This window comes from Gymnoscopelus braueri (assembly GCF_963280865.1).
Source record: "Gymnoscopelus braueri genome assembly, chromosome: 14".
In the NCBI taxonomy this organism is placed as follows: domain Eukaryota; kingdom Metazoa; phylum Chordata; class Actinopteri; order Myctophiformes; family Myctophidae; genus Gymnoscopelus; species Gymnoscopelus braueri.
Window position 1 is genome coordinate 28,336,620 of NC_137619.1, and position 27,997 is coordinate 28,364,616.

General features: G+C 42.4%; 1 protein-coding gene across 2 annotated transcripts; it reads left to right on the forward strand.

Moving 5' to 3' along the window:
• Positions 1 to 2,812: 2,812 nt before the first annotated feature.
• On the forward strand, positions 2,813 to 27,987 carry ppm1ba (protein phosphatase, Mg2+/Mn2+ dependent, 1Ba). Of its 2 annotated transcripts, XM_080450034.1 has the most exons (7): positions 2,813 to 3,202; positions 14,030 to 14,945; positions 15,279 to 15,396; positions 16,727 to 16,838; positions 18,426 to 18,483; positions 19,063 to 19,117; positions 22,775 to 27,987. In XM_080450034.1, the coding sequence occupies exons 2-6, from the start codon at positions 14,058 to 14,060 to the stop codon at positions 19,093 to 19,095; spliced, it is 1,209 nt and encodes a 402-aa protein (XP_080306160.1). In that variant the 5' UTR covers positions 2,813 to 3,202; positions 14,030 to 14,057; the 3' UTR covers positions 19,096 to 19,117; positions 22,775 to 27,987. The 2 variants fall into 2 exon arrangements, with proteins under 2 accessions (XP_080306160.1, XP_080306159.1); XM_080450033.1 differs by lacking the exon at positions 19,063 to 19,117.
• Positions 27,988 to 27,997: the final 10 nt, after the last annotated feature.

Sequence of the window (27,997 nt, forward strand, 5' to 3'; positions counted from 1 at the left end):
TGGCATTTGTTCTGCAACTTCCGCAACGTGCAAAGTTTGACCGCAATCGGGCGCTGCGTTCATGATTTGCGGCATTTTGTTCAAAACGAGCCACTACTGCAAACTTTAGATGTGAATCTTAGCCTTTCAGGATGGAATATGAAAAATCAAACAGATTCACCTTGATCACATGACTATAGAGATGATGTATACCGATTTGCGTGAATTTTGGATGAAATCGGAAGTAGTAATATAAAGAAATTTGTTTTACATAAGTCGGCCTCCTGGTGGCGCTATAAAATGGAAATGTGAAAAATGCAGTGCAAAGGTTTTTCCTTGACCTCTAGGGAGTGCGCATACAGAGTTTTACACAGATCGGTGCAGTTATAGGTAAAAACATGAATCGGCCTGTTATAGCACCACCATGAGGGCGATTAAAAAAATTTCAAGTGGCATTTCTCCCTCTGCATAGTGGGAATGTGCGTGCAAAGTTTCACGGAAATTGCATGCTGTGTTCACGATTTGAGGCATTTTGTTCAAAACGGAGCATTCCTTTAAACTTTGGAAGCCATTTTTAGCCAATCAGGATGGAGTATAAACAATCGGAAAGACTTATTTCGTTTAATGACTATAGAGATACTGTGTACCAATTTGCATGATGTTTGGACAAAATCTGTAGGAGTACTGTCAAAAAATGTGTTTTGCAAAAAGCGGCCTCCTGGTGGCGCTATAACAGGCCCATGTGAAAATTTTGGGGCAGAGGTTCTGAATTGGCATCCAGGGAGTGTGTGTGCACAGTTTCACTGCGATCAAGCCAGCGGTGCGGGAGATTAGCTGTTCACAGACGGACACACGGACGGACGGACGGACGGACGGACACACACACACACACACGGACGGACGGACAGGGGGCAAAACATACTCTCGCCATGCCTTTCGGCCTGGCGGAGACAATAAAGGTAAATAAATAATAAATCATTTGTGTTATTTACACAGACAGCAAGTCAAGACCAATTTCTTCTTTACAAAACACTACATAATAATACACAAAAGCATTAATTGTTTGTTATTCCTGGGCGAGGGGCCGAGGAGGTGCGGCACCTGGGGGCAGGGGTGTGGCTGCTCCCAGACCCATAGAGAGAGAGTGTTACGACACGCTTTGATCTCGCCGCAAAGCGGGCCGTTATGGGCTGTAGTTCCAAACATTGGTACTTCCTCATTGAGATAGAACAAGCATTTCCGCATTCCATTCTTACAATGTGAGTCAACGCTGGTGTCGTCACTCTCATATTAGTTCACGCTGGCCGCTCCCTCAGCACCCCTACTTCCCACGGCTATGCTTGTAATAAAGTAGTTCCCAATTCCAATCAACCCCCTGGGATGCTTCATCCTGGCTAACATAGTGAGCTACAGCGCAGCCTGGTAAGGTAGATAATATCAATGTAGTAGTGCTTATTCTATATTAAATGCATTCCCAACTTGCATCGTTCCAGACTTGCGTGTTGCCCGAGTAGTCCCAGTCTAGTTTACGCTGTGCACCGACTGGTATAACTGGTCATACACACAGACAGTCAGGTGTGGTAGCTTACCGTTCAGGTCGTGGCAGGAAGGGACAGAGTTTAATTTGGTTGAACTTTGAGCAGCACGGCAGACAGTGGAAACCTGGCGGAATGCCACTGAGTTCACTGTCACCTCGCGTAACAAGTCTGACAAGCAGCAAACCTCTCCATTGAAGTTAATGGTAGTTGCTGACATTGTTTTGGCTCTGAATGTGTTGACCTCTGTTGTCAGCTCAAAGGCATCAAAACAACGGCTCCCCATTCCATGTCTGTGCCTTTTAGGGCAAGAATTCAATTAAGTTGGTTTCACCATGAAATAAACAGTGGTTAAGCATTAACATAAGTCAATCTATTCCACTGGTCTCTCTTTTAGCTGTCAACCTTCCCCTGGGCACCCACAATGACTTCCACCATTCACCATTTCTCCAACGCTCACGGCTGCAAAATAGGATGCCTATCTTGAATGGGTCACACTTTTCAAAGTTCAGTGGTCCATGTCCATCTAACACCAGTAGGCTACTGTAAACTCATATCTGGAAGCCATGAAACACCATTATGCTTATCCAAAAAAATATGTTTAAACAAGTCACATGGCATACTAAAGAACACTCCCAGGTAGAAAAGACAACACTGGCCCAACATACACACACACACGCACGCACGCACGCGCACGCACGCACGCACGCACGCACGCAGGCACACACGCGCACACACACACACACACACACACACACACACACACACACACACACACACACACACACACACACTTATTGGCATTGTTTACAATATTTTGAAGGCAGGTCTCATTGACTTTCATACAGACCAATCACATCTCCCCTTGGAACTGGCATGTGACGAATCATCGAAGAGAACCAGAGGACCGCGTCCCTCCCCCCAAACTGGATGTCGAGAACAGCGTTGCCATGTCCGCTTATTATAAGCGATTTTGGACCTTTTTTGTAAAGTTGCTTGTAAATATTGGTGGTAGCGGGTTGCGTATTTGGGCTTGTTTCCTAATGTTTTTTGAACCAGTGGTTCTCAAACATTTTCATTGGCAAGCACCCCCGGATGTATTTGTCCACAGACACCTGTGACACACACCCCCCATCTGAAAATATTTTGCGCTAGGGATTTGTGTTGTAAAAATGTTCCAAAATCACCACTTTTTCCCCCAAGAATATTCCCCCCCCCCCTTTTTTTTAAACTCGCTTCTTTTGGACTTGTTTTAATAGACTGCTGGTTGCTTATTTCTCTCGCAGAATCTGGCAACGCTGGTCGAGAAAGAACGTCATCTGCTTTCATACATACATTTTAGCCTTAGCAACAACTAGCTAACAGGTTACCTGTTATCGCGACGTATTCTTTCCTTTTAAATTAGCCACCCGCATGTCTTACTCTCGTTCACATCGACCATGCCAGACATGTATGTATTAAAATCCTCAACCCACCGCAGAGACATGCTGAAGAAGGTAGAATTGATCGCGTGAAATCAATGCTGGCTGCTAGCTTCATCAATGCTAGCAAACAGAGCAGAGGGGGGTGAAAAAAACATTAGCCATCTAAACACGCTACAGCTATAAGACAAGCTCTCCATCCATCACTGTAGACGCTGAGGACACACAGACAGCACTGGCACGTCCCATCTCAGTGCTATTAAAGAAGTAAGTAACGTTTTTTTAAACTGTTGGGAGAAGAAGCAGTGGTGGAAAAACAAGTACTCCATTTTTTTTACTCGAGTAAAAGTATCAATTATACTGCAATGTAGAAATACTCTTGTTACAAGTCAAAGTCTGGAATTCAAAGTTTACTTACAAGTATAAAGGTATCGGTATCAAAATGTACTTAATACCAAAAGTAGAAAGTACTCATTTTGTTGCATCGCGACTTGTTGTGAGCTTGTAGATCTGCTATTTTCAAACATTTTAGTACTTTCACTTTTGGTACTTTTTAAGTATATTTTGATGCTAATACTTTTGTACTATTACTCAAGTAACATTTTGAACACAGGCCTTTTACTTGTAACAGAGTATTTTTATATCGTGTTATTGATACTTATACTTAAGTTAAATATCTGAGTACTTCTTCCGCCACTGGCACACCTCATTTTGAACTCTTATCATTGGGATAGTGACGTGACGGAGAATGGCATGTCGTTGTTGTCGTGTCAACTCGTTGTGTTGCTTCTCAGCTGTCATGGTTGGTTTGACACATCTCGCTGCACAGACACAGACACACACTTTGATAGCACAGGTGTTGATTTCTTAATGAACAGTATTTACAGGTGTGACTCGCATCATGGTGACACAATTCACTGTAGGAGTGCTGCCAGGAGACATCATAGCACATACTGTAGGCCATAGGGTCAACAAGTTCTGTCTTTTTGACAGCAGCTCATAATGTTATGGGAGAGATTATATAGAATTACCACTTGGTTAATCTCTGTGGTTCCTTTTGCTCTTTAGACCTGTTAAACACAAGTGGGCTACAGGAGTTGACATGTTTTATTGGAATGTCGTCCTTTTATTGGGTTGTGTGTGTCTGTGTGGTCAGAGGGTCGGATGGGCTTTGAGTCCAGAAATGGCACCATCATTGGTGGCATATTTATGTTGGCACCTCAGTGTGAAATCCTGCCCCGGTCGTGCTGTTACAGTTTAGTGTGTGTACTGTGGGCACTGTCCCTAGACTTCAGCTATGCAACTTCAGATATCCAGCTTTAGAAACTTGGATATGATGACTGGGAAGTGTAAGGATATTGTACATGAACAATCTAATGTCTTTTATATTTTGTGTGATCTGTATTACTTATGTTTTCAGAGTAGTTTAGAATATTGAGTTTGGTATTGGGGAAATGAAGCACCTTATCTATGGTTTTAGCCAGGATAAAAGCGCATATCTGGATTACTGTGTGCATGTCAACACATTTATTGTGGCTCAACAATACACTATTTTCATAACTTCCTCTGAGGGTTTTATTCACACACACACACACACACACACACACACACACACACACACACACACACACACACACACACACACACACACACACACACACACACTTGAATGTCCTGCATGACCTGTGCTCTCCTGTTACAAATGCAGATTTTTTTGTCATACAATAACATACCATTCATCTCCCTGTTTCTTTCACTCAACTCTGAGCTCTGGGAGTAAAGTTGAAGGCAGGCCAATTTTTTTCATGGGAGAGAGAATAGGGGCACACAAAATCCCACTGTCTCCCACTGTCTTACTGAGAATCTTTTCATGGCCCAGTATTATTACACTACTGCGTCGGTTCTCTTTGGGACGGGTCAGATCGGCTCCAATCTGGCCGTGCTGAAGAGCTTGCAGACGGCGCTACACTGGAGCCGTCTTAAACTGTCTGCACAGAGCACTCATGCCAGGAAACTGCCGCTTAGTTGATACAGGCTTCAATGTCTGTATAAAGATGATGAGTCATCAAAGATGAGGTATAAGTTATCCCTGCTGTGATCGACCGGTTGTCCTTGTACAAAAAGCTTTTACCGTCCCATGAGGTCCTCCTACCACAGATGTTACAGTAACCGGCGCTGCCGCTGACTGCTACATACTATGTACTACAGGCCAGCAAATCTTGGAAGCTCTTGTTCAGGTTTCCCAGTTATGCCAGGGCTTTGGTAGAAACCATAATATTGACGTTTGAAATTGTTGCGGTTTGTTACTGGTGGTTGGTTCTGAATTGAATGTAACTGTTGACTTATTATTTCCGCCAGGCCGGACAGCCGAAGGCCTGAGACTATGTTTTCACCCCTGTCTGTCCATCCGCGTGTGTCCCTCCATTTGTCTGAGTGCACATTCTTTCTGCTCTGTCTGGAGTCATGTGATCAAGTCAAGATGTATCAGATTTTTTATATTCCATTCCGATTGACTTCCAACGTTGGCGGGCCCTGGGAAGGCAACACAGCATTTTTTTCCCAGCGTGAAGAACTCAATATCAAACAAGCTTATCGCAAAAAATCTTGCTCGACTGACATTTAACTCGTGATTGGGGATTATTTCTCCTAGTCTCTGACTCTGACTTCACTGTATGGGTATTGTTTTTTCTTTTTTTGTGGAAACCCTATCAACCCGATCAATTCTTGGACCTTGAACCAGCATAAAATTGACCTAAGTTCAGATGGCAAGCTTATGTTCTATCCTATTCCAGTAACTGTGTCTTGATTGAGGCCCCTCACAGGCCCTGACTGGCCAATGGGACTTAAGCCAGTCTTTATCAGGATGTGAATCAGAAACATTTTATTGCTAAGTACGGGATACATAAAAATAATTTGCTTTGGCTCATGGTGCCTTGACAACTCGACATAAAACACTTAAGTCATGGCGACAGACAAGGTACTTGGCCATACAGTATAGGAGTCACAGTAGGGTGTTGGACGTTACAGAGCATACATTTAGAGAGTGGACAGGGATAGACAGTGGACATACAGTACAGTGCATGTGTGGTACTGTATGCAATGCAGTTATGAGTTTAGTGAGTACACACTTAAATCTAAAGTAGTTCACAGTCAGACAGGCACAAAAGGGCAACATTATTGTTGCCCTAATATTCAGTTGGGAGTCTGGGACTCATCTACTGGTCATTCCTGTTTTGATAACAGAGACAATCCCTTGGTACTGTATTAATACCACTAATAGCCTACTGCTCATTATTGTAAAATCCTAGTCTTATCATCATGACATGTTGCATGCATCATCTCCCACAACTATGTTACATTGCTACAAACACAGTAGCCTGGCATTGCCAGACTACGTGATCATTCTGGCAATGCCAGGCAACAAACACAGTCCCGTCATTGCTATTACAAACAAGCTATTTGAATAGACACCTGTCGTTGGCCTACCAAGTGATGTAATGGAATACAAGCAGGAGGTTATCATTTGATAACACAGAGCAGTAGCACGTTGCTAACTGAGAGCCAGAGAGGGGCTTGTATGTGTGTGTGTGTGTAAGTGAAAGGGGTCATTGCTGTGTTCAGTCTGCGGTGTACGTTTGACAAGCTAATCTGGCCCTGCGTGGATCCCATCAGCAGCTGACCGCTAAATCAAATTAGCTTGTTAAAGCTAGCCTCCCGGTCCCAAAGCCTGAGGCTTGCAATCGCTCCAGCTCCACTAGCTAGCCTATTTGCCACTTACTCACACCCCACAAATGCAATTAGTCATACCCTCAGTATGCAGGATTTTTGTGTACGTGTCTCAGAGAGAGCAGATGAGCAAATGGCAACTGGTTCCGGTATTTTTCACACACACACACACACACACACACACACACACACACACACACACACACACACACACACACACACACACACACAGAGAGATGGCTTATACAGCTTAGTGCTAACATCAACATCACTATATGATGCAAGTGTGAAGTTTGTGTGTGTCTACTCTACTGATCTTTTATTTGAGGGATGGATCCAACATAAAACACCAGCCAGTCCGGGAGACAGAATGAGTGTTTGTTTGTGTTTTGCATAGGCAGTAGGGTAAGTGATTCGGATGGCTGATATTTCCCAGGCCTTTGAGGTCTCACCAGTGTTAAGGTGTCTGTTTGTTGTTATGCTCATAGAAGCTTTGCATCAAAAGAATGCAAAGATGGAATCAGGCAGCAGGTGTACAGTATGTGTGTGTTCCTGTGCGGAGTGCGCTTGTTTCAGAGGGGCAGGTGTCAATGCCAGGGTCACTGTTGTGCGATCGCTATAATCCAGGGAATCACAAGCTTGTTTTTAAAGTAAGGATGCATAACAGGGCTTATAGGGCATAGCAGTGGCGGCCATTTTGCGGTTCCACAGATAGAAACCCCATAGAGATTTCAGAAAATATTTATATAAATTATTCTAAGCCTGGAACCAAGCCACCCAGGCTCCTGGTGAATCATGATCAAAAACATTAGATTCTGTGTCAAAAAAATATTATTGGCTTAAAATAATTAATATAAATATTTTCGGAAATCTCTATGGGAAAAAATAATGGGCTTTCGATTTGTGGAACTGCAAAATGGCTGCCATTGTTATGCCCTATAGACATGAGATTTTATTTATTTCAGTTGACGCATTTAGAGCTGAACATAATTATTTTGTCCCTCATCGTGTTTGCCGTTTCTGCAAGTGAGACCACAATATTGCTAATTGAACGACGTATGACAGCAGATAGGAGGATCCCCTCAGTGATCAATAAATCTCTCTGATCAATAATCTATTTGATAGCAGGCCGGCATTAGTGTGTCCTGGATTCCAGCATCATCAAAGTGAGCAAATTCAGCTTTATTCGCCCATTATTTGGTCCTGTGACATTAGACTTTGTTCTACACGTTTTACATGCACAATGCACCAGATCTACAAGCTGTCAAGGTGTTGCGATGTGAAGCGTTGTAAGCTTGTTGTACTACGGGGTCCTTTCATCGCGGGGAAGTTGGTTTCACTTTGGACATTCACACCTGAGATGCACACAAATCAAGGCTGTACACACCCTTTCATGACTCTGATGTTGGTATTTTTCTTAGGAGCACACACTCTAAAATATAGTAGAAATTTAAGAAAAGCTTTGTGAATGGGACCCATTCTCTCTCTCACTCTCCTACCAGGCAACATTGTTTCTGTTTTTAATTTGGTTTATTTTGTACACTTAAACCTTATACTAAACTTTCACACATCTATACACTCATTACCTTACCTCTACTGAATGAACACGTCACCTTGTACATGATGTTTATAGCTGCTTATTAGTTCAATTACTTTAATTTATCCTTTGTGTGTGGTCTGTCTTGAATTGGCACCAGTTCATGACTAGGTAGGCCTGTCACAATTATTACATAATCGCCTAATCACAATTATTTGAGATGATCGCAATTATTTTACATAAATTATGCAAAATAATTAATCGTCATTATCGTTTAAAAATGTTTGAAAATGTTAATACATTTTCAAACATTTTCCAGAAATAGCAGAAATAGTTGATCTACAAGCTTACAACACGTCACAAAGTGACACGCTGTAAGCTTGTAGATCAGCTATTTCTGCTATTTTGAAATGTATTAAATATGTCAGTAATTTCTTTGTATATTTTAAGTTATTTGTCATATCTGCCCTGTGCAAATTTTGATCATGATGCTTAAAAGGCAGTACTCAATGTTCAATGCCAAAAAAACACAATTAAATCGTTAATCGCAATTATTTGTGTGACGATTAATCGTCATCTTAAATTTGTAATCGTGACAGCCCTATTCATGACGAAATAGGGGCTTGTCCGGGATTTGAATCGGCAACAGAGCCAACGTTGATCTCTGTCAGCTTCAACCGCCCGCATTCTGCTGGAAGACACTAGAAGGTTGTGACTGGGGCAAGTGCTGACGCTAGCTGCAAAAACTGTGCATTCATCCAATTCATCCACTACTACAGTGGAGTAAATAACTGTTAATGGACAACTAGCTGAGGGCTCCTTGCACTGCAGTCAGTAGTGAGGTGGTTGCCAACCCGTAACGTTAACAAGCGTTTAGTTTACTTTAGATTTGTGGCACAGATCGGAACAAGAGAACGGGGGTTTGGTTCACCATAACCCGAACAACAATAACTGCAGAGGAGCAGACAAGAAGTGAAGGACAACACGGCCAAGGGAGAGATTATCACACCGAAAAAAGATGGGGGTGTGTTGTACACTATGTGGGCTGGCAATCATGATTTGTGGCCATAAAAAAATCGGTGGTACACAATAAGATTGCAAGGGGGTAACTGTGGGGGGTGTCATTTACAGTAAAGATTTACCATGCACAAGGTTAGAGAAATGACGGTAATCTTAATTAATGGCTTTAAAATGGATGTAGGAAAACTATATAACTATAATATGGTCATGCTTCTTTATGGTGGGTCCAGCCGCCAGCGTAATCTAATATGAGAGTGACGACACTAGCGTTGACTCCCATTGTAAGAATGGAATGCGGAAATGGAATGTGGAAATGCTCGTTGTAAGAATGGAATGCGGAAATGTAATGTGGAAATGCTCGTTTCTATCTCAATGAGGAAGTTCCAATGTTTGCAACTATAGCCCATAGCGGCCCGCTTTGCGGCGAGATAAAGCGTGTCGTAACTCTCTCTCTCTATGGGTCAGGGTGGGTCGTGGTAGAAGTTCGCTTTTGAGTTGGGCAAAGGCCAAGTAATAAAGTATGGGATGTTGGTGTAGCCACGATGAAAGTGGCAGAGCTGAGTCAACTTATCTGTAAGACTGAGTATGCTGCTGCTTGTGCATCTGCTGGCAGTCCACCCAAGATGCATCGCAATGCCACACTCGTGTTCCAGGTAGAGCTGTTTGAGTTGAGAGGGGAAGATATTACTTACTTAGGGTTAGAAAGATAAGAGGAGGAGGCATTTTGTAATGAACTGGCTCTAATTCATGACAAAAGTGGGATACCACACACAAAAAGTAATTTATTTAACTAATAAGCAACTATGCATAATGTAGAAGGTGATGTGTTCAGTCAGTAGAGTCGATAGTGTGTGTATATGGATGTGTGAAAGTGTAGTGCAGGGGTCTTCAACCTTTTCAGGCCAGGGACCCCCAAACTGATGTGGAGATGGAGCAGGGACCCCCTACCTCGTAGGGTAGGGGGGGCTACTACATATATTGTATATTTATGTATACAATTGTGTTTTATATTGCCTGCTCCTATACGCACCTGCCCCAGTAGGTGTGCAAAACAAAAAAATATCTACAAAATATGTATAAACTTACCATGTTATTGTGCATTGTGCCTCCATTTATCTGTTTGCTATGGATTCATGTTATGTTTAAAGACAATTTGACATTTTGAAGGAAAAAAAAGAAAAAAAAAAGTTTTTTTTTTCAAACAAAAATATTGTTTAATCAAACAGCAATTTCGCGGACCCCCTGCAGTACCACCACGGACCCCCTAGGGGTCGCGGACCCCCTGTTGAAGACCTCTGGTTTAGTGTAACTGTGTAAGGTGTAAATGTACTAAATAAATCAAAGCGACGAAAACCAAACAAATGCTTTCGCCTGGGAGACGGATAGAATTACTCTGGGCAGACTGCTTAAATAGGCTCCAAGGCCCAAGAGTTCAAAATTATACATTTTTGAACTTGAGTGAACGCTTTGTAATAAATATTTTCAAATAGCCTACCTCTCATAACATAATGTAAGATTGTCGTGAATCCTTAGCGTCAGTGTGCCATTCTTTATCCATCTCTGTAGTTATCCACATCGATATCCATTTGGAGATCGGAGGGTCACATAATGGCACAGCATTGGCATGCATTTATATAATATAATAACCTAACTGAGTGTAGGCATGTGAATATTATATTGATTTGTCAATATTTCACAGATCTGGACATTTCTCGTTTCAATGTTTCGTTGAGCAGAGAGCTTTTGTTCCAGCCGCGTCTTCTGACATTATATCGCATGCTTTTACTTGGTTTTGTCGCTAGGAAATTGAGCTGACCCAAATATTTTGAAGCTTTGTTCGATGGCACGATATATATACACACACACACACACACACACACACACACACACATACATACATACATATATATATATATATATATATATATATATATATATATATATATATATATATATATATATATATATATATATATATATATATACACACATACATACACATATATACACACACATATATATGTTACAGGTAAATTGGCATTCCAGGTAAATTGGAAAATAAGCGCTTGTTTTCACCGCCCCCAGGCAATTCTGTAGAACCAACGCTAGAGGGCAATGCAAGCCAGACATGAGTCCCACGCACGCATGCACACGCGCACAAACGAGCACGCACACACGCATGTGCGCACACACACACACACACACACACACACAGCCTTATTCCATGCAGTTGAAGCACAAGGGGGCGAGCCTGAGGAGGCGGGGCTGGCGGGCTATGTTAGTGCAGTGAGTGGAAGTTGGGGCAAACCATAGAGGGGCAAACGCAGTCCCCACAACATCATTTACGATTCTGTGGCTGTGCCTATCGGTACATAACTCGGACGGCGCTTAGTCGACTAGCAGACCATCGGCCGGTCGTCGCGGGCACTCGCGCCTTGGCCTCAAGGTCTGCTGAGTCGGCGCGCCTCCGTCATGGTCCAAAACTATACTTTATCGGCGAAAAAAAGTAGTCCGCGGTTGTTTGAAAAAGTAATGTCCCAAGCGGGAGTCAAACCCAGACTCCCAGTGATAGTGGATGGGGGAGTCCAATGATTATCGAAGTGCGCCACTGAGGCCGGTATGTATGTATGTATATCCATGTTGTCGTCGTCGTTCTCGCATCGCAGCCCCGCCCAAGCCTAAAAACAAGCGCTCCACTTCCAATTTCCCTGGAATGCCCATTTACCTGTGACATATACACACACACACACACACACACACACACACACACACACACACACACACACACACACAAGGCTGGATGAGACAAAGTTGTACTTCAATAAGAAAGTCTTGTTAAAAACTCGACCTGTCACTTATTATAGCCTGAACTCTTATCATTCTTCTGATGGCCGGAGCTCATTAAAAACATTTACAACTGTCATAGTGCAGTTTTCACATCCCTGCATAGGCTAACCGGCCATTAACTTGTTTGTAATGAGCGTTTATTGCCATTTTCTGACATTCTGCACAAGTCGGAGAGCAATTTTCCAATGTTAAGAGCCATTATATGTAGTGTCATTACATAGCCAATTAACATGAGCTAGATGTCGGTTTACCACTCCCTTGGAAGAGGCTGATATTGCTATTCATTTAGCTAATGCAGTCAGGGACAGATCATTCTATGCATCATTTCCATTGCGCCACAGTTTGTTAATGCTCTTAGCAGTCTGTTACCTCTGGCCAAAGAAGCTTTTAAGGTTGCTATCCAATCTCTCTGAGCATGAGAAAGGCAATAGAGCTATTTCTGGAGTATGATGCGTTATGATCACTATTTTGGTTGAATTATTAGTTTAGGCTCAGCAAGTGAACAGTAACAGAAAAGACTTATGAAAACCCTAGGCTAGTTATGAAAGATTAAAGATATTCTCTCAACACTTCAACATCCAAGATTTATAAATTGATATATTTTTGTGACTGGTGCATCAAATACTGAATCACAGCACCTCAAGGACAGCATTTGTGGAGTATTGGAGACATGGTACCATGACACACTGAAACATGTAATCCAAAAAGGATAAACTTTCTCAGAGGACACTTTTTCACTGTACCATAGGACATGAAACGCATGTCTCAAAAACAGCAAAAATATCTACAAGCTCACAATGTGTCTCAGCGTGACGCCTTGACGTGCACAAAATGGGGACATGAGGTTGAAAGTGGTTAATCTCACTATAGTTACACCAGCTAGAATGTTATTCGATGAGAGAATGTACTGTGTAAGAAATAGTATTCAGGCCATAGGTTTCTCTCTCCCCTCTGACCGTAGGTTTCTCTCTCCCCACCGACAGTTGTATAATTCTGTACTTAATCTAATCTAACAACTAAGATCTTCTCTTATGGGGGTCCCTGGCACTACATATTTTCAAATGGGGGGGGGGGGGGGGGTCCGCAGCTTAATAGGTATCAATTTGTAGATCCTCTTGACATGAAAATGTCCAAGAACCACTGGCCTAATCCCATGGAAGTACCATGTGTCTCTCAGTCAGCCAAGCATTCTTGATTCTGTTTGTTTTATAGTGTTGGCTCACAAAAATGTATTTAACGTCAGGAAAGCAAACAAAATAACCAAACAGTTTAAGCAAGGGTACTTGTTTGTTCTTGGACACAAGGTAAGAGTAGATTTAGGAGAGTCACAGTGTATTATTAACCTATACTGTTAGTGTGTTACGCCTAAATTTTTTTTTTGTCAAATAGGACTTATTGGAGAATCATGAGCACAAAATGAAAGGTAATACAGAGTAGGAATCTCCAGGTTTTCAAATGTATGCAGAACATACAAATAATGTAAAACCACAAATGAAACGGACAGAACAAAAAACAACACTTGTAATAAAAAGAACAACACTGACAATAAGGAGGAAAGGGAACAAAGAGAAACAATTCCCACCCACCCTACCCCACCTAAACTATCTCACCTGATAATTAGGAAAATAAAGAGAATGCAGACCAGGACATTAGGGGGACATCAGAAGGATACATTTATTGTTTTTGCTGGTCAAACTTTATGTAAGGCGATGACCTGTTACTTGTCATCATTGTATTGTTCTTATAACAGTTATGATTATGCTTGTTCATTGATGCAGTGTTGCTGAGTCTGTGCTACCTTTACTAATGTGATTTCATGTTTGTTTTTTATGTTGCACTCTATGCTGCAAAACCAATTGCCCTTCGGGGACAAATAAAGTGAAATTGCTCAACAGTCAGTGTGAATCTATTGTCAGTGGAAGTCTGTATTTCCCTCACTCTCTCTGTCTTCCTCTATACTTTAGGTAGTGGTGGACTCTGTAGGTCAGAGCTATGGGGGCCTTCCTGGACAAGCCCAAGACGGAGAAGCACAACACGCGCGGTGAGGGCAACGGGCTGCGCTATGGTCTGAGCTCCATGCAGGGCTGGCGGGTGGAGATGGAGGATGCTCACACAGCCGCGGTGGGACTCCCCGCCCCGGGCCTGGCCGACTGGTCCTTCTTCGGCGTCTACGATGGCCACGCCGGCTCCAAGGTGGCCAACTACTGCTCAAAGCACCTCCTGGAGCATATGATCAGCGCCAGCTTGGCGGGGGTGGGGACGCAGGGCGCCCAGTCTGGCACAGATGGCTCCGCGGGGGACTCTCCGACCCTGGACCAGGCCAAAGTGGAGGCGGTGAAGGCTGGCATCCGGGCTGGCTTCCTGCGCATTGACGAACACATGAGGAGCTTCTCTGACCTGAGGAACGGTATGGACCGCAGCGGCTCCACGGCTGTGGGCGTGCTACTCTCCCCCGACCACATGTTCTTCATAAATTGCGGTGACTCGCGCGCCGTCCTTTGCCGCAACTCAGCGGTCTGCTTCTCCACGCAGGACCACAAGCCGTGCAACCCAAAAGAGAAGGAGCGTATCCAGAACGCCGGCGGGTCGGTCATGATCCAGCGGGTGAATGGCTCGCTGGCCGTCTCCAGGGCCTTGGGGGACTTCGACTACAAGTGCGTGGATGGCAAGGGCCCCACGGAGCAGCTTGTGAGCCCTGAGCCGGAGGTTGAGATGGTGGTGCGGTCCCCGGAGCACGATCAGTTTATGGTGCTGGCGTGCGACGGGATCTGGGACGTCATGTCCAACGAGGAGCTGTGCGAGTTCGTCAGGGCCAGGCTGGAGGTGTCCAACGACCTGGAGAGGGTCTGCGATGAGGTGGTGGACACATGCCTGCACAAGGTGCGTGTTTGTACGAGAGTGGATGTGCTCATGTCTGTGTTATAGCATATGCATTTTATGGACTGTTATAGACTTATAGTCTATATCTTTTTTTTATTAAAAAATTTGATGTTCAGTGTGCCCTTTGACTGACTGTGGCTTAATACACTTTAAAGAGGCAATCTGAAACAGTTAGTTTGGTAAAACATATATATGAAAGAATTCACACAGCACAGACCACTCTTTCTTTTCTTTTCTTTTCTTATTTTCACAAACGTTCAGCGCACACAGATTAACTCTCTCCCCCTCCCCCCTCTCTCCCATCCTTCTCTGCCTTCCCTCCCTCCCTCCTAGGGGAGTCGGGATAACATGAGTGTTGTGTTAGTGTGTTTTCCCGGCGCTCCCAAAGTGTCGGAGGAAGCAGTGAGGAGAGACGCGGAGCTCAACAAATACATTGAGACACGAGTGGAAGGTGAGATGAAAACCCCCCCCACTAATCAATGCAGCCTATAATGTCTGCAAGACAGATGCTCTTAATATCGTGACGATTAATATTACATTTGAACTGGATGAATTGCAGGTGTCTGACAACATTTAGTACACAGAAAACAGTTAGTGATAGCATATCTTTTGTTTTCGGGGACAAATGCTCAGAGATAATTGGATGTAAAGCTCCTTTCGCCATTGGCATTAGGAGTAGTAGGATGATCAGGAAGGAGGTGCATCTTGCAAAATATAAAAAGTCAAGTAAAAAAGTAGCCGGCCAGACATGATCTAATTTATGGTGTTCCGGCTGGCTGCCGGCGCTTGTGGAATAAACTGAATTGTTAGCACTAAAAATGTTTTTGTTTTATTAATTTATAAATAAATATAAATAATAAAATCAAAAGATCAAAATACATAGATTTGTCAATGCTTACTGAAGGGTCAGCCAGAACTGAGACAGAATTATGATGTGGTGCTGACCTGCTTTGCCCTTCAAGCAAGCATTCCATCTCTTGATTCCTTCTGCTCTCCTCCCCTCTCCGTGTCATGTATTTCATTCCGTCCTTCTCTCTGGATGACTGAACAAAGTCTTCAGTCTCAGTCAGTTACAGTGGGCTCTCTTCCCTGGTTACAGGTAGTGAGTCAACAACACCCTAGGGACTGGGGAGCTTCAATTATTTCAGCACAGGGCCACATTTTGACATTCTTTTTTGCTCTGGGACATTTTTTGTTTATGCACTTGCTTGATTTGGGACTGTACGTTTAGAAACCAGGGCTTAGAGTTGAGAGGAAAGGTAAGTGCAGGCCCTTTCATTGTTTGGGTCAGAATAAAGACATGGACAATGTGGATGGATGACTTCAAACTCTAGTCAGAGACGATGAATGTTGCGCCAGTTTCAAGTGTGTGAAAGCCATAACAGATTGCGGTAAGGTGTATAATGGAGTGTGAATGTTTAAGCTAAGGCTTTTGGCTAATGTTTGGGTGAAGTAGTGTGAATGATTGGCCCCAGGGAGCTGTCTGCTCCTGCCAGATGGAGAGACGGAGGGAAAGAAAACGAGAGAAAGAGAGAAAGAGGAATGCTCTGGCTGAACATTTAACTGGCCTTGTGCCACTCTCCCAACTATTAGACTGCAGGCCTCTCTCTCTCTCTTTCTAATTCTCATTTTGACAAGTTCACTTGTACAGCTTCCATCTCCCCTTCCTACTCTTCGTCTTTCGTCAATGACATTTTTCCTTTCCTCTCTGTGCAAGCCCCCCCTCTCTCTGTGTTTCCACATTGCTGAATTGCTGACCTGTCTGTCTCACCATGTTGTAGAGATCCTGTCTCGGGCAGGGGAGGACGGCGTGGCCGATCTGGTGACTGTACTGAGGAGCTTAACCACTGAAACGATCCCCAACCTGCCACCAGGGGGTGGCCTAGCCAGCAAGTAAGGTCCACTGTCCACCACACCCACATACAATTCATGTATAATTGCGGGCGATGCAGGATTACGACGAGACGGCTGTGCGATGCATCACTGTAGTGCAAGCTGTGACCAGTACATTGTCTGCCGTTTGAAATTGTACGTATGTAGTCCTTCAGATGCGTGCAGTCATTAATTGTCGTTTAAAAGACTGCCAAGGACGCAATATTGCGTCATCTCAAATCCAACACTTCACTGCAAAAGACGCAATATTGCGCCATGTTGCGTCAATATTGCCTAAAAAAACATGTTTTTAGTGATGATTAGGGGTGTGCCGATATATCGTCCAGCAATATATCGCGATACGTTTTCGTGATGATATGTATCGTTTTGGAAAAAATATATATCGTTTTGAATTATTATTATTTATTTTTTTACAATAATAATAATCAGGCATGCAAACAGCCCCGAGGTGAAAAGGGTGACAACTTGTTGTTTTTTTCGGGTCAGGTGTCACACTATTGCCCTATTTGGATTCAAAACGGCTATTGTAGCTGAAAAGCTACAAGTTTGCATTTCTGAATCATGCAAAAACTGAATTATTTGTTTGCATTGGCTTTTTTTCTCCCCCATATATTTTCATAATAAAAAAGTGCGTATCGTATCGAAGTTGTGAGCCCAATATCGTATCGTTTCGTGAAATTAGCGTATCGGCACACCCCTAGTGATTATGCTAGAGGACGCTCTTTGCCAACCTATGAATGATGCCTTGACTTCCAGAGATGGATAGAACCGGAAATGACGTTCTCACAGATTGCGTTTTTTGGTGAAAACAAGCTATATACAACTGGCAATGAATGTGTTAATGTTGAGTATATACCGGTAGTTAAAAGGACAGGTAAGAGTTCTGGTCAGATAGCAGAACAGATGAAAACAGATTTTACAGAGAGGTGGAAGCTTAATACAATCTCATATCAGCGCTGCCATTGAGAATGCTGGGGAGTGGTTTTAACCAGCGTTTTGATCATTCAGGCATTCAACTGCAAATATTGCAGCTACATATAAAAAAATAAGTGTTTTCCCCAACCAAGCCAGGTGGCACATGACTGCCATTTTTCTTTTTTTTTTATGAATTACTTCCACCTGGCACTGTTTACATACTTTATCTCCTCTTTCAATCCGTCATAAGTAGCCATGGCCTTTTAGATCAGCGGTTCTCAACATGGAGGTTCCGACCCCTAGAGCGGTCACCAAATAATTTGGAGGGGTCACCAGATGCTTTATACCACATATATGTTAACGTTATTCATTCAAATAAGTTCCAGATTGCAGCTTTCATATCTCCCTTGCTGCAAATCTTGGCGAGAATATCCATGACCATGAAATAACAAGACTTATAAGGTCAATATTGAAACAAATGTATAAAATATAAAAACATACAGTATGCCTACTGTATATAAAAGATTTTCATTTTGAATGTTTTCCTAAATGTTTATGTAAGATTTGATTACAAGCAACACATTTACCTTCATTTAGTGGATATGACCTGACTCAGGGACCATAACTCTTCATAACTATGTGCATGTACATGTGTGTGTTTTCCCCCTTCAGACGCACTGTTATTGAAGCAGTATTTCACCGCCTGAACCCACACAGGGAGGAGGATGGGGTGAGTAATCCATGCACTACACAGAGGATCATCTCTATGCAACTTTGACTGTTTAAGTACGCTGCACATCCAGCCCCCCCCCCCCTTAAATCTCTATACCTTGGTTACAAAGCATCTGTTTGAATTAATACTTTTTGCCTGTTGGAGAACGTAGTAGGGTTTGCACAGTGTATTCGTTTTTTGATTTAAAAACTCAGTATGAACTTGCACAATATATGCAATGTTGTAATGTCTGTATTGAATGACCACACCAATGGTTTGGCATGTTTCGTCCATTAAAGGAGAGACCCGCCCATTTTAAGTGTTATCTTTGATGTGTCGCTAATCACTCACCATCATTGAAAGGGACGTTGAGTTATTCCAGAGAGTTCCCTGTCGTTCAGTCTGGCGACCCCCTCCGTGGCATTATGGGAGCCTGTGTAAGAGTGAAAATCGTCTATTATAACCGATGCAAAGTTCGTTTTTTCTCTACTACTGCTCATCGTGGAGTCTCATGATACTCAAACATGCACTGAAAGTTGCGCACGAGCTATCGTTCGTGCAGAACGAGATCACACTGGTTGCTTGTTTCTTCCACAGACGCCAGGTTCTGTGAGAGACTCTCTGGAATAACTCAACGTCCCTTTCAATGATGGTGAGTGATTAGCGACACATCAAAGATGACACTTAAAATGGGCGGATCTCTCCTTTAACTATGACTCGCGGTACTCTTGACATTACTGCCGTCTATTTTCCAAAGCATACTGTGGTTTCTTTGATTTTCGAGGAAGCCATTGGATTCAATATGTGATCAATTAATCTGCAGAGAGTGTAACCCAATACGCTACATATAATTGAACGGTTATTTTTAGTTTAATGCATTGTGTAGTCCCCAGAGAAAAGACTGATTCTCAAACAAAATTCCAAAAATCCATAACTCAATGATTGCACAATTATGTTTGGCCACTATTGCATTCATAATGCTGTAATAACAAAACATAAACAATGGAAAGTCTAAAAATAAAGCCATTGATGGGAAATTGGTTTATGCACAGTACATGGCCGAAGCTGTGAATAGACAATGATGTGTATGGATGCTAATATAGCTCTTTAACCACTAAACCCTACTTCAAGTCGAATAGCGAAAATAACAGATCTAACAAGCTCACATCCCCGTCACGATGCCACCCATTGTGAGCCTTGTTGATCTGCTATTTTCACCGAATGTTTGCTTATTGTCACCTATTATGACATGCCCAGAATATGGATGCTAGGGTTCATGAGGATAGAACAGTATCACACGTCATGCAAATGGAATGATCCAATACAAATGCAATGATCCAATAAGACAGATGATTTCTGAAAAGGGGAAGTGCATTACACAACTGATGTATAAAATGTACAAGACAAAGTAGATATTTTTTCAGTAATGGCAAGTACTTCAGAATACTGCCCTTTAGTATTAATATCCAACATGTTTTATATATTTTCCATATTGTCAGGCAGATAAAACTTTGGTTCTCTCAGACTGTCGGACTTGGTTTGGTTTCACAGTCACGCACTGTAGGGTTGAGAGGATCCCAGGGTCCTCTTCTTCAGTGCCTTCTCACTGTTTGCATGGAGCTTGCTGTACTTTTTCCCTGGAAGCATTCTTCCATGGTGTCTTTTTATTTTATTTTAGCATGGAGGAGGGAGGGAGGGAGGGAGCCAATACCTTTTGTTAGTGTTGACTGGGCCCAGAGAGACCCTACAAGATTAGCCAGTCGTCAGTAACTATGATGACCTTTGGTGCTGTAATTTTCTGTTGTGTACAACAGGGGCATGTTATTAGTGTGCATGTACATGTGAGCATGCACACTTATTGGTGCGATTGACAGATTATAAAAGGATCTATGCAGGTGTACCTTTCTCTGTACTAAAGGTACACTATGACTCCAGTATATTGCGGCAATGGCTCAGGAGGTAGAGCGGCCATCTTGGAATCGTAAGGTTCCCGGTTTCGATCCCTTGTTCCTTCTAGCTGTGTGTCGAAGTGTAACCCGTAACTGCTCCCGATGAGCAGGTTGGTGGTGCCTTACGTGGTTTTCTACGTGGTGTTCTTCGCCTGTGTTTGAATGCGTGGGCACATTTAAAATATTGGTGAAAAGCGCTATATAAATGCACCATTCACCTTTTATTTTTCTATGTGCACTGCACAGGAGATAGGCTGTTACTATTTGTCCTGGCTGTTTGTGTGTGCACGTGCGTGCAGGTTTGTGAACGAGGGCTCGTCTTCTCTTGTGTTTTCTTGGTTTAGCTATGAGAGTACAAAGCTGTTTAGCTACTTGGTTTGTGTCTTTCTCTAACACACACGTGCACACATACAAATCTTCACCACTGTTTTAGTAGCATTAAAGGACGACTTCACCTATTTTCAATCTATCTTCATATAATTGGTCCTCACTATGCTCATGATAATATGGTAAAACTTTTGTCAATTTGGTCTGTGTTAGTTCAGAAACCCACCTACCAGTGACATCATCGATGGAGCATCCAAGCTAATATAAACTGCAGGCTTTCTATTCCTGGAAAGTTAGCATGCTATAATGGAAGCCATTGTTCTCACGAAAAAACTAAAAACTTTCCAAACGATGATGTCACTGGTAGGCAGGTTTCCTAACTGTAGACAGACCTCCTCTGAGACACAGAGTGAGTAGAAAAAAGTTGTACCATTTTTATCATGGGCAATGGTTAGGACCAATTATATGAAGATAGGTTGAAAATGGGTGAAATCGTCCTTTAAATACAGTTAACGATGCTCTCTTTGCTGTTAAAATATCACTTAACGTTTAACATTAGTCCTCTTTATCCGTAAAACTAATGCAAATGCCCATTGCTCCAAAAATACACACTTCCAGTTTATATAGTCTACAGCTGCTTTTATCAGGATGAAACAGTCATAAAGTACAAATACATCTAACGTATATCCATGTAATAGCAAAGCTATGTCTACGTGAAACTTGATGTTTTATTTAACCAAATAGTCACAACTCACAAGCGTTATTAGAGTCTGGTTTCCAAATATAGACATAAACAAGGGTAATAGATATACCAACACATATAAACAATACTATAGTTTTGATGATTCAGCACCATGAACAGGGCCGGCAGTCACAGTGTGTGTATTTTTGGAGCAATGGCAGTTTGTTTTCGGCATAACCGGAATAATGGGCTTTTGTTTTTTTTTATATTTTCTTTAAACTTTTGGGCAGTAGGTAGTCCCCATATAACGAGGAAAACGAGCTAATAATGCAAGCAGGTTATTATTCAGTTAACTGAAGCATTTAAAAAATAGGGTTAGATTCAAAACACTGGGATAAGGGTTGCACATGCACATCCTCACCAACACTGGGATAAGGGTTGTGTAGCCGTGTCTAACTGTGTGTTCACCCTCTGATTAACGCAGCCCTCCTGTTTCATTTGGTAAGTGACTCCATATATAACTGTCACCCTCCTCTTTCCTGACCCTCAAGTACACATTTTCAGATGGACACATTATACACATGGAAACATACACAGGCATGTCAGTGACCACCTACTGTGCATATTCCCCCTCCTTCCCCCGTCATCAGTCTTTACTCTGTGCTCAGAACTACTCTATAGCATGTGGAGATCCATTTCGAGTTAAAGGGCGTGTGTGAGAGAGAGAGAGAGAGAGAGTGTTCTCTTGTTTGTCTCTTTATGACTTGATACATGCACAATCTTACACATACGCACGCATGCACCACTGTGTCTCGCTCCCACCCTTTCCACGATTGCACGCACTGTATGACTCCCTGCAAAGAGAGAGAAAAAAAAAGAATACTATGTAACAGCTGTGGGATTTATGTTGTTTGTCCTCTGAGGTTTGAGAGTGTTCCTGGCTTCACCCTACTCTTGCTCCCGCTTTCTTAACTTATTTCATCTGTGTCAGCTCTAGGAAAACCTGGCCTTGCAGTCTTAAGTTGGGACAAAAACGACAAAACAAGAGTTTAAAGGGGAACGAAAACCTAGACCAATGTTGATTGTTTGCTGCCCTATAAAGGTTATGAACTATTTTAGTCTAAAAGCTGTCTTTTTTTTGTTGACTGCTGACCGTTTTCATTGCTTGAGCAGCATTAGCACATTGGTTTTTATCCTCTACAGGGCAACAAATGAACAAGGGTCTAGGGTTTGTTTCCCTTTAAAGAATGTCCTTTCTGGGGTTAATGACGATGTATCGGTTTCTCTCCCCTCTCTCTCTCTTCCCTGTTACCCAACCCTGCTCTTTCTCTTCTCTGTATCTCTCCTGCAGAATGGAGCGGAGGAGTTGGAGGACCCCTGGTAGCTGTCCAGCACAAGAACAAAACCCAGGACCACACAAGATCACATCCCTATTCACTCTTTGATTTCTTTTGTTGTTTCTTCCGTTGTAATTTTCTAATTTCTTTTTTCTGCTGTGCTGAGAGATCAATCGGAGCGGAAGTGCCAGTTTTAAAAACGAAACAAAACACATCCGACCCAGAGGATCCCAAACAGGATTGTTTATTTTCTTTTTCTGAAACAGAACATGGTGGGGTGGGACGGACAACTACAAACGGTATGTGTGTGGAAATAGAATCGCATTTATACACAAGAGAAACAAAGGCACACGTGTTTTTATTCCATGGATTTTTTGCTCTCTTTGTGGTGGCTTGTTTCATTGACATTGTCAAATGACAGGAGACACAGGAGCGGCCCTGGTTTTGATGCTGGTGGACACATTGACTCTTTGACCCTCTATGGTGCCTTCCTCACAACTGAGAGAGGAGAGACAGCCAGCCAGTCAGCCAGCCAGGGACGCCTGTGAGACACTGAATAGACGGAAGTGGCTTGCTGGCTGCATTTTCGGCATTGTACCGTAAGGAGTGCTGAAGTGGGACAAGTGACAAATGTCAATTGCACCTGCCCTGGCAGCCATCCATTCCATCGGCCACAAAAGCCAGACTGCCTCCGAGTTACCCTGGTCACCAGCAAGGCCATATAAGGCCTCGTCCACTTCAGCATGGGGCATTAGCTGGTAACTTTTCACCGTAGGCCACAAACATGACCACAGTCTTCGTCAGATCGTGCAGGGCCCTGGCTCGGCTCCCGCAGCCTCACTGGACTCGACCAAAGCCTGGTGTTAAGTCTGAACCGTTCTCTCTTAAACGGGCAGCATACTTCAAAAGAAGTCAAACTTTTTCAGCTGTGGACAAAGTTGTTTTATACTCGATGTGATTTGGCTTTGAGCGCTGAGCGTTCCATTAGTTAAGACCCCGCCCGTCCACTATGGAATATGAATTTCTCACCAATCACACACGATGTTCGCATTGGTGGCATCTGCAGTAGCTTTGGCTAGTTAGGAAATCTTGGAGATGCATGAAGTGCAAATAACTTTGGCAAGGCAACGTGTCTGTTTGCTTTCTTCACAAATTGTCATTTAGTTCTTAACGACCATGCTGAGTTTCTGCAAGAAGTATGTTGCCTGCTTTACACACAGAACCCCAGATAAAAGCCCTAAGCCCAAGAGGAGAGCACTGTATCTGAGAGTCCCAGAGTTGAGTCAGACTGGCTGTGGCTATCACTAAGTCCCCATCTGCCACTAGGCTGGATCCGACACATAACTGACCAAAGCCAAGCAATGGTTGGGTTTGGCTGCATAGAGGCGTTTCGTGAAGAAGAGTTTTCAAACCAATGTGTGGCTGCTTTTTCTCGCACCTTTCTGCTCCACCTTCTCTCCTGCTCTCTCTTCTACTAACTTATGAACACCTTCCTATTTCTATCGCTTTCTCTCTCGACTCTTTAACTTTCTACAGAATAAGAGACAAAAATGTCATTTGCGTCGGCAGATGTTGCCAGTCATAAGCTTTTCAGCCTGCTGTTCAATTTAGAAGATAGAAAATATATAAATATAAATTCCATATATAAATATATATATATATAGATATATTTTGATTTGTTTATTTTTCACTTTTATTCTGCACCATGCTATTTCTTGTGGCCTGGTTGTGTGTGGGGAGGAAGGGTGAATACAGTGTGAAAGAGAGAGAGAGAGTGCGAATACATGTATGATACAGACACCATACACAGACAAATTTGCGTTCAAAGGATTGAATCCAAACCTTTCCTGCTCTCTCTTCCCTTTTCTCTTTTCCTTGAACGAGCGCACACACACACACACACACACAAACATTCTAATTACCGCCTGCCTTTTGTGACTAACAAAAAATTCCTGCGGTGGGATCTTGTTTTTGTTTATCTTTTCCAGACGCAAATCGATTGCTCAGAAATATTGTATGATTTACTTATTTGTTTTCACCTTCCAATTTTTATTATTATAATTTGTTTTAATGCTGTTATGTACTGTTGCCACCATGCTGTCTCAGAGAGGTGTGAAACGATGAAATGTCACTGAACTACAGTTTGGGAGAGATGCGTGGAAGGGGGATTGTTTTGTTATGTACATCAGTCTGCAAAGAAACTGTTTTCACACTGTCAAATGTAAACTTTTGTCTCTTTTCGACTACAAGAACTAAGCCAAACGCATTGTGCCATGTGACTGTGTATTTCGCAGGTTGTTTCCATTCACTTTGCCTCGGTTTCAGATACATGTAAGAACCTAATTTGGGCCCTCCTCAGGAGGTGGTACTAAAAGAACTTCTGCTTTCAAAATGTTTTGCAAATAGCAGATCTACAAGCTCAAGCTCGTAGATCGTCTATTTGCAGGACTTTGACGGGTTCTGGAAAGTTTCATGTTACGGAAGGTTACACTTCGCAGTCCAAAAGAGCCTTTTGTTTCCATTCATCCACATGAAATAACAGCGACTTAGGAAACGCAACTCGTTCATGAAGCTTCTGCTTTTCAGCAATTTTGGAAACATAAATATGTGCATATAGGTGGAAATACACGCGCATATATTATGTGCGTAATAACATTTTCAGCAGACACATTTACGGTAGATGATATACACAAAGTACACTTGTATTTCATGTCACTCCATGGCAAATGTGCCCATGCTTTCTGAACCAGCAGTATTGGAAGAGGATAGGCCTAATGGAGCTTCCTGGCTTGGTAATGTCCTTGTGGTACACAAACCCTTGGTGCCATACGACAAAGGTACTTGAATGTGTAGTTATTTTGTTATTGTGGTTGTGTTGTTTTATTGGGACTATGTTTCTTATTTTTAGGGGGGGGGGGGGGGCATGTTTTCTGATTGAGGAAAAAATATGTTTATGTAAAGTGGGGGTTGTGTTGGGTGGGGTAAATATTCCGCAGGCATGTTCAGCGTGGGTAAATGCACAACATGAAGTAGAATTGACTTGTAGATGGGTATAAAAAATGCTCAAATCAAAGCCAGAGGGATACACACATACATTGGACTTGAAGGTGCTCTAAGTGATATTTGTTTGTTTTTTTAGGAGCATTTAACCAATTTTCAACCTTATCTTCATATAATTGGTCCTCACTAATGCTCATTGTAAGATGGCACAATTTACATCTTCACTCTGTCTCATTCTTGGGCTTTGGGACAGTTTAGAAACCTGCCTACCAATGACATCATTGATGGGGATTCCAAGCTGAAAGCCAGAATGCTGAAATTTAAGTTCTTGTTCTTGCATTCATAAAGAATTACATTTAATAGCTTGTAATTTATTACCAAACTTGCCTCCGGATGTCAGTGGTCGGCAGGTTTCAGAACTGTTCACATCCCTCCTCTGAGACACGGAGTGAGTGCACAAAAATTGTGCAAGCTTCTATTGAGCATTACTGAGGATCAATTGTATGAAGATGGGTTGAAAATTGGTGAAGTGGTTCTTTAAATCTCAGGGGTGCCGATAGCCTAGTGGTTAAGGTGTGTACCACACACTGACAGCGAGTCCTTGGTTCGATTTTTGGTCCGGGTGGGCCTTTGCTTCATGTCACTCGACCCCACTCTCTACCTGGTTCTTGTCTCTACACTGTAACAATCAATAAAGGCAAGAAAGCCTGAAAAAATTACTTAAAAAGTTCAGTTGTATATCTTGTATGAGTTCTCTCCTAATTTGAGATGATATTGGTATCCCCATCTGAAAATATATTTTCTCTTAACTAAAGAGCTGGAAAGACTGGGAGACCCGAACACTCTTTAACAATGATTACTGTCAGAACGTATAGCTATTTAACACACAAAAATCACTTACAGTACCTTAATTCTGTGGCAGTACATTTTTCTATTAAGAATTTTGCAGTGGGCTTTGTTTCCTTGAAGACAAAACAAAATTAACAAAGCTGACATCAGCCAGACAGGTAATGGTGAAAAGCAGGGTACTGAACTCATTTGCTATTGGCTGGATTTGTTGCCAGAGTAACCGATAATGATGTCACCTGGCATCGCATTCAGTCAATAGCAGATGGCCACTTCAGTACCCTTCTTTTCACCACTATTATGCCAGGCTTCACACAGATGTGGGTTTGGTTACTCTTTAAAACATTCATCCAAGAGTTTTGTCATAAAATGACTCAGTTTCTCCTGTGCTTTTTCAACTTTTTTAACATTGTGCAAGGTTTCATCCTCCTGAACACTGTTCTCGGTTTTTAGATGTTTAAGCTATAACAAATGGAGGGAAGGAAGCAAGGGAGACACTTTTTCCCCTCTCAATGTAAATCACCTATTATCCACATTCCACACTATAACCCCATTGAATGGACTGGATACACTGCTGTGCCACTTGCTATCATCCATCATTAAATGATGAAAGGAGCTCTCAGCTCCCTCTTTTTTTCGGGAATAGAATCTACTTGATCCTTGTTTTTGATGGTGGAATAAAATGTGAGCCACAGGAAAGGTTTTGTAAAGATGACTTCCCCTTGATCAGCCTTCTTTTTAAGGAGTATTTCGAAATTGAGTGATACCTGATTTTTTTTATTTATTATTTCCCCAAGATGTAAAGCAAATTTTCCAAAGCAGTTTGTTTCCTAACTAGCAATGTTTAATGTTTTAGCTGACTTTGAATCACCGTAAAGACACTGAGACAGTGCATGGAAACTATAGTTTCATGTTTTGTTCCATAAAAGGAATTACAGGAGAGAAATTGGACATGTAGGCTACTAGCTGGGGCTTGCTGGGTGAAAATGACTCTTGGTGCACTTAAGCCACTCCTGTCTATTTATCTGCTCATGCTATCTGCAAGTATTGATTGACTGATAACAGAATGATTTTAACATTTATTGAGATTTATTTATTCAAATGCTTTTTGCCGTTCCGAGTATGAAAATTAGTTTTGAGGACCGATTGAGATTACGATGACATTTACACTTGTAGACCCCCCCCCCCCCCCTCCACATTAACCTTTAAGTGTGCTAAAGGTCAGTTTTGGGGGGGGGTCATTGGAAGATGGTGCAGTTGCCCAGGGTTTTTTCCATCCCCCTCCCTTTTTTTTGCTACTGCTACTTTCCCAGTATGATATTGTGATGTTTCAGAACATACAGTGAACATAATCTTCAATAAAAAATGGATTTAAGTTTAACTGTTCTTAT

Bases quoted from the DNA above. Each gene is read 5' to 3' on its own strand.
- ppm1ba (XM_080450034.1), top strand. From the start codon at position 14,058: ATGGGGGCCTTCCTGGACAAGCCCAAGACGGAGAAGCACAACACGCGC. The intron at 15,397-16,726 runs GTGAGATGAAAA...ACCATGTTGTAG, and splicing joins CATTGAGACACGAGTGGAAG to AGATCCTGTCTCGGGCAGGG. The intron at 18,484-19,062 runs GTGAGTAATCCA...TTTCTTCCACAG, and splicing joins CACACAGGGAGGAGGATGGG to ACGCCAGGTTCTGTGAGAGA.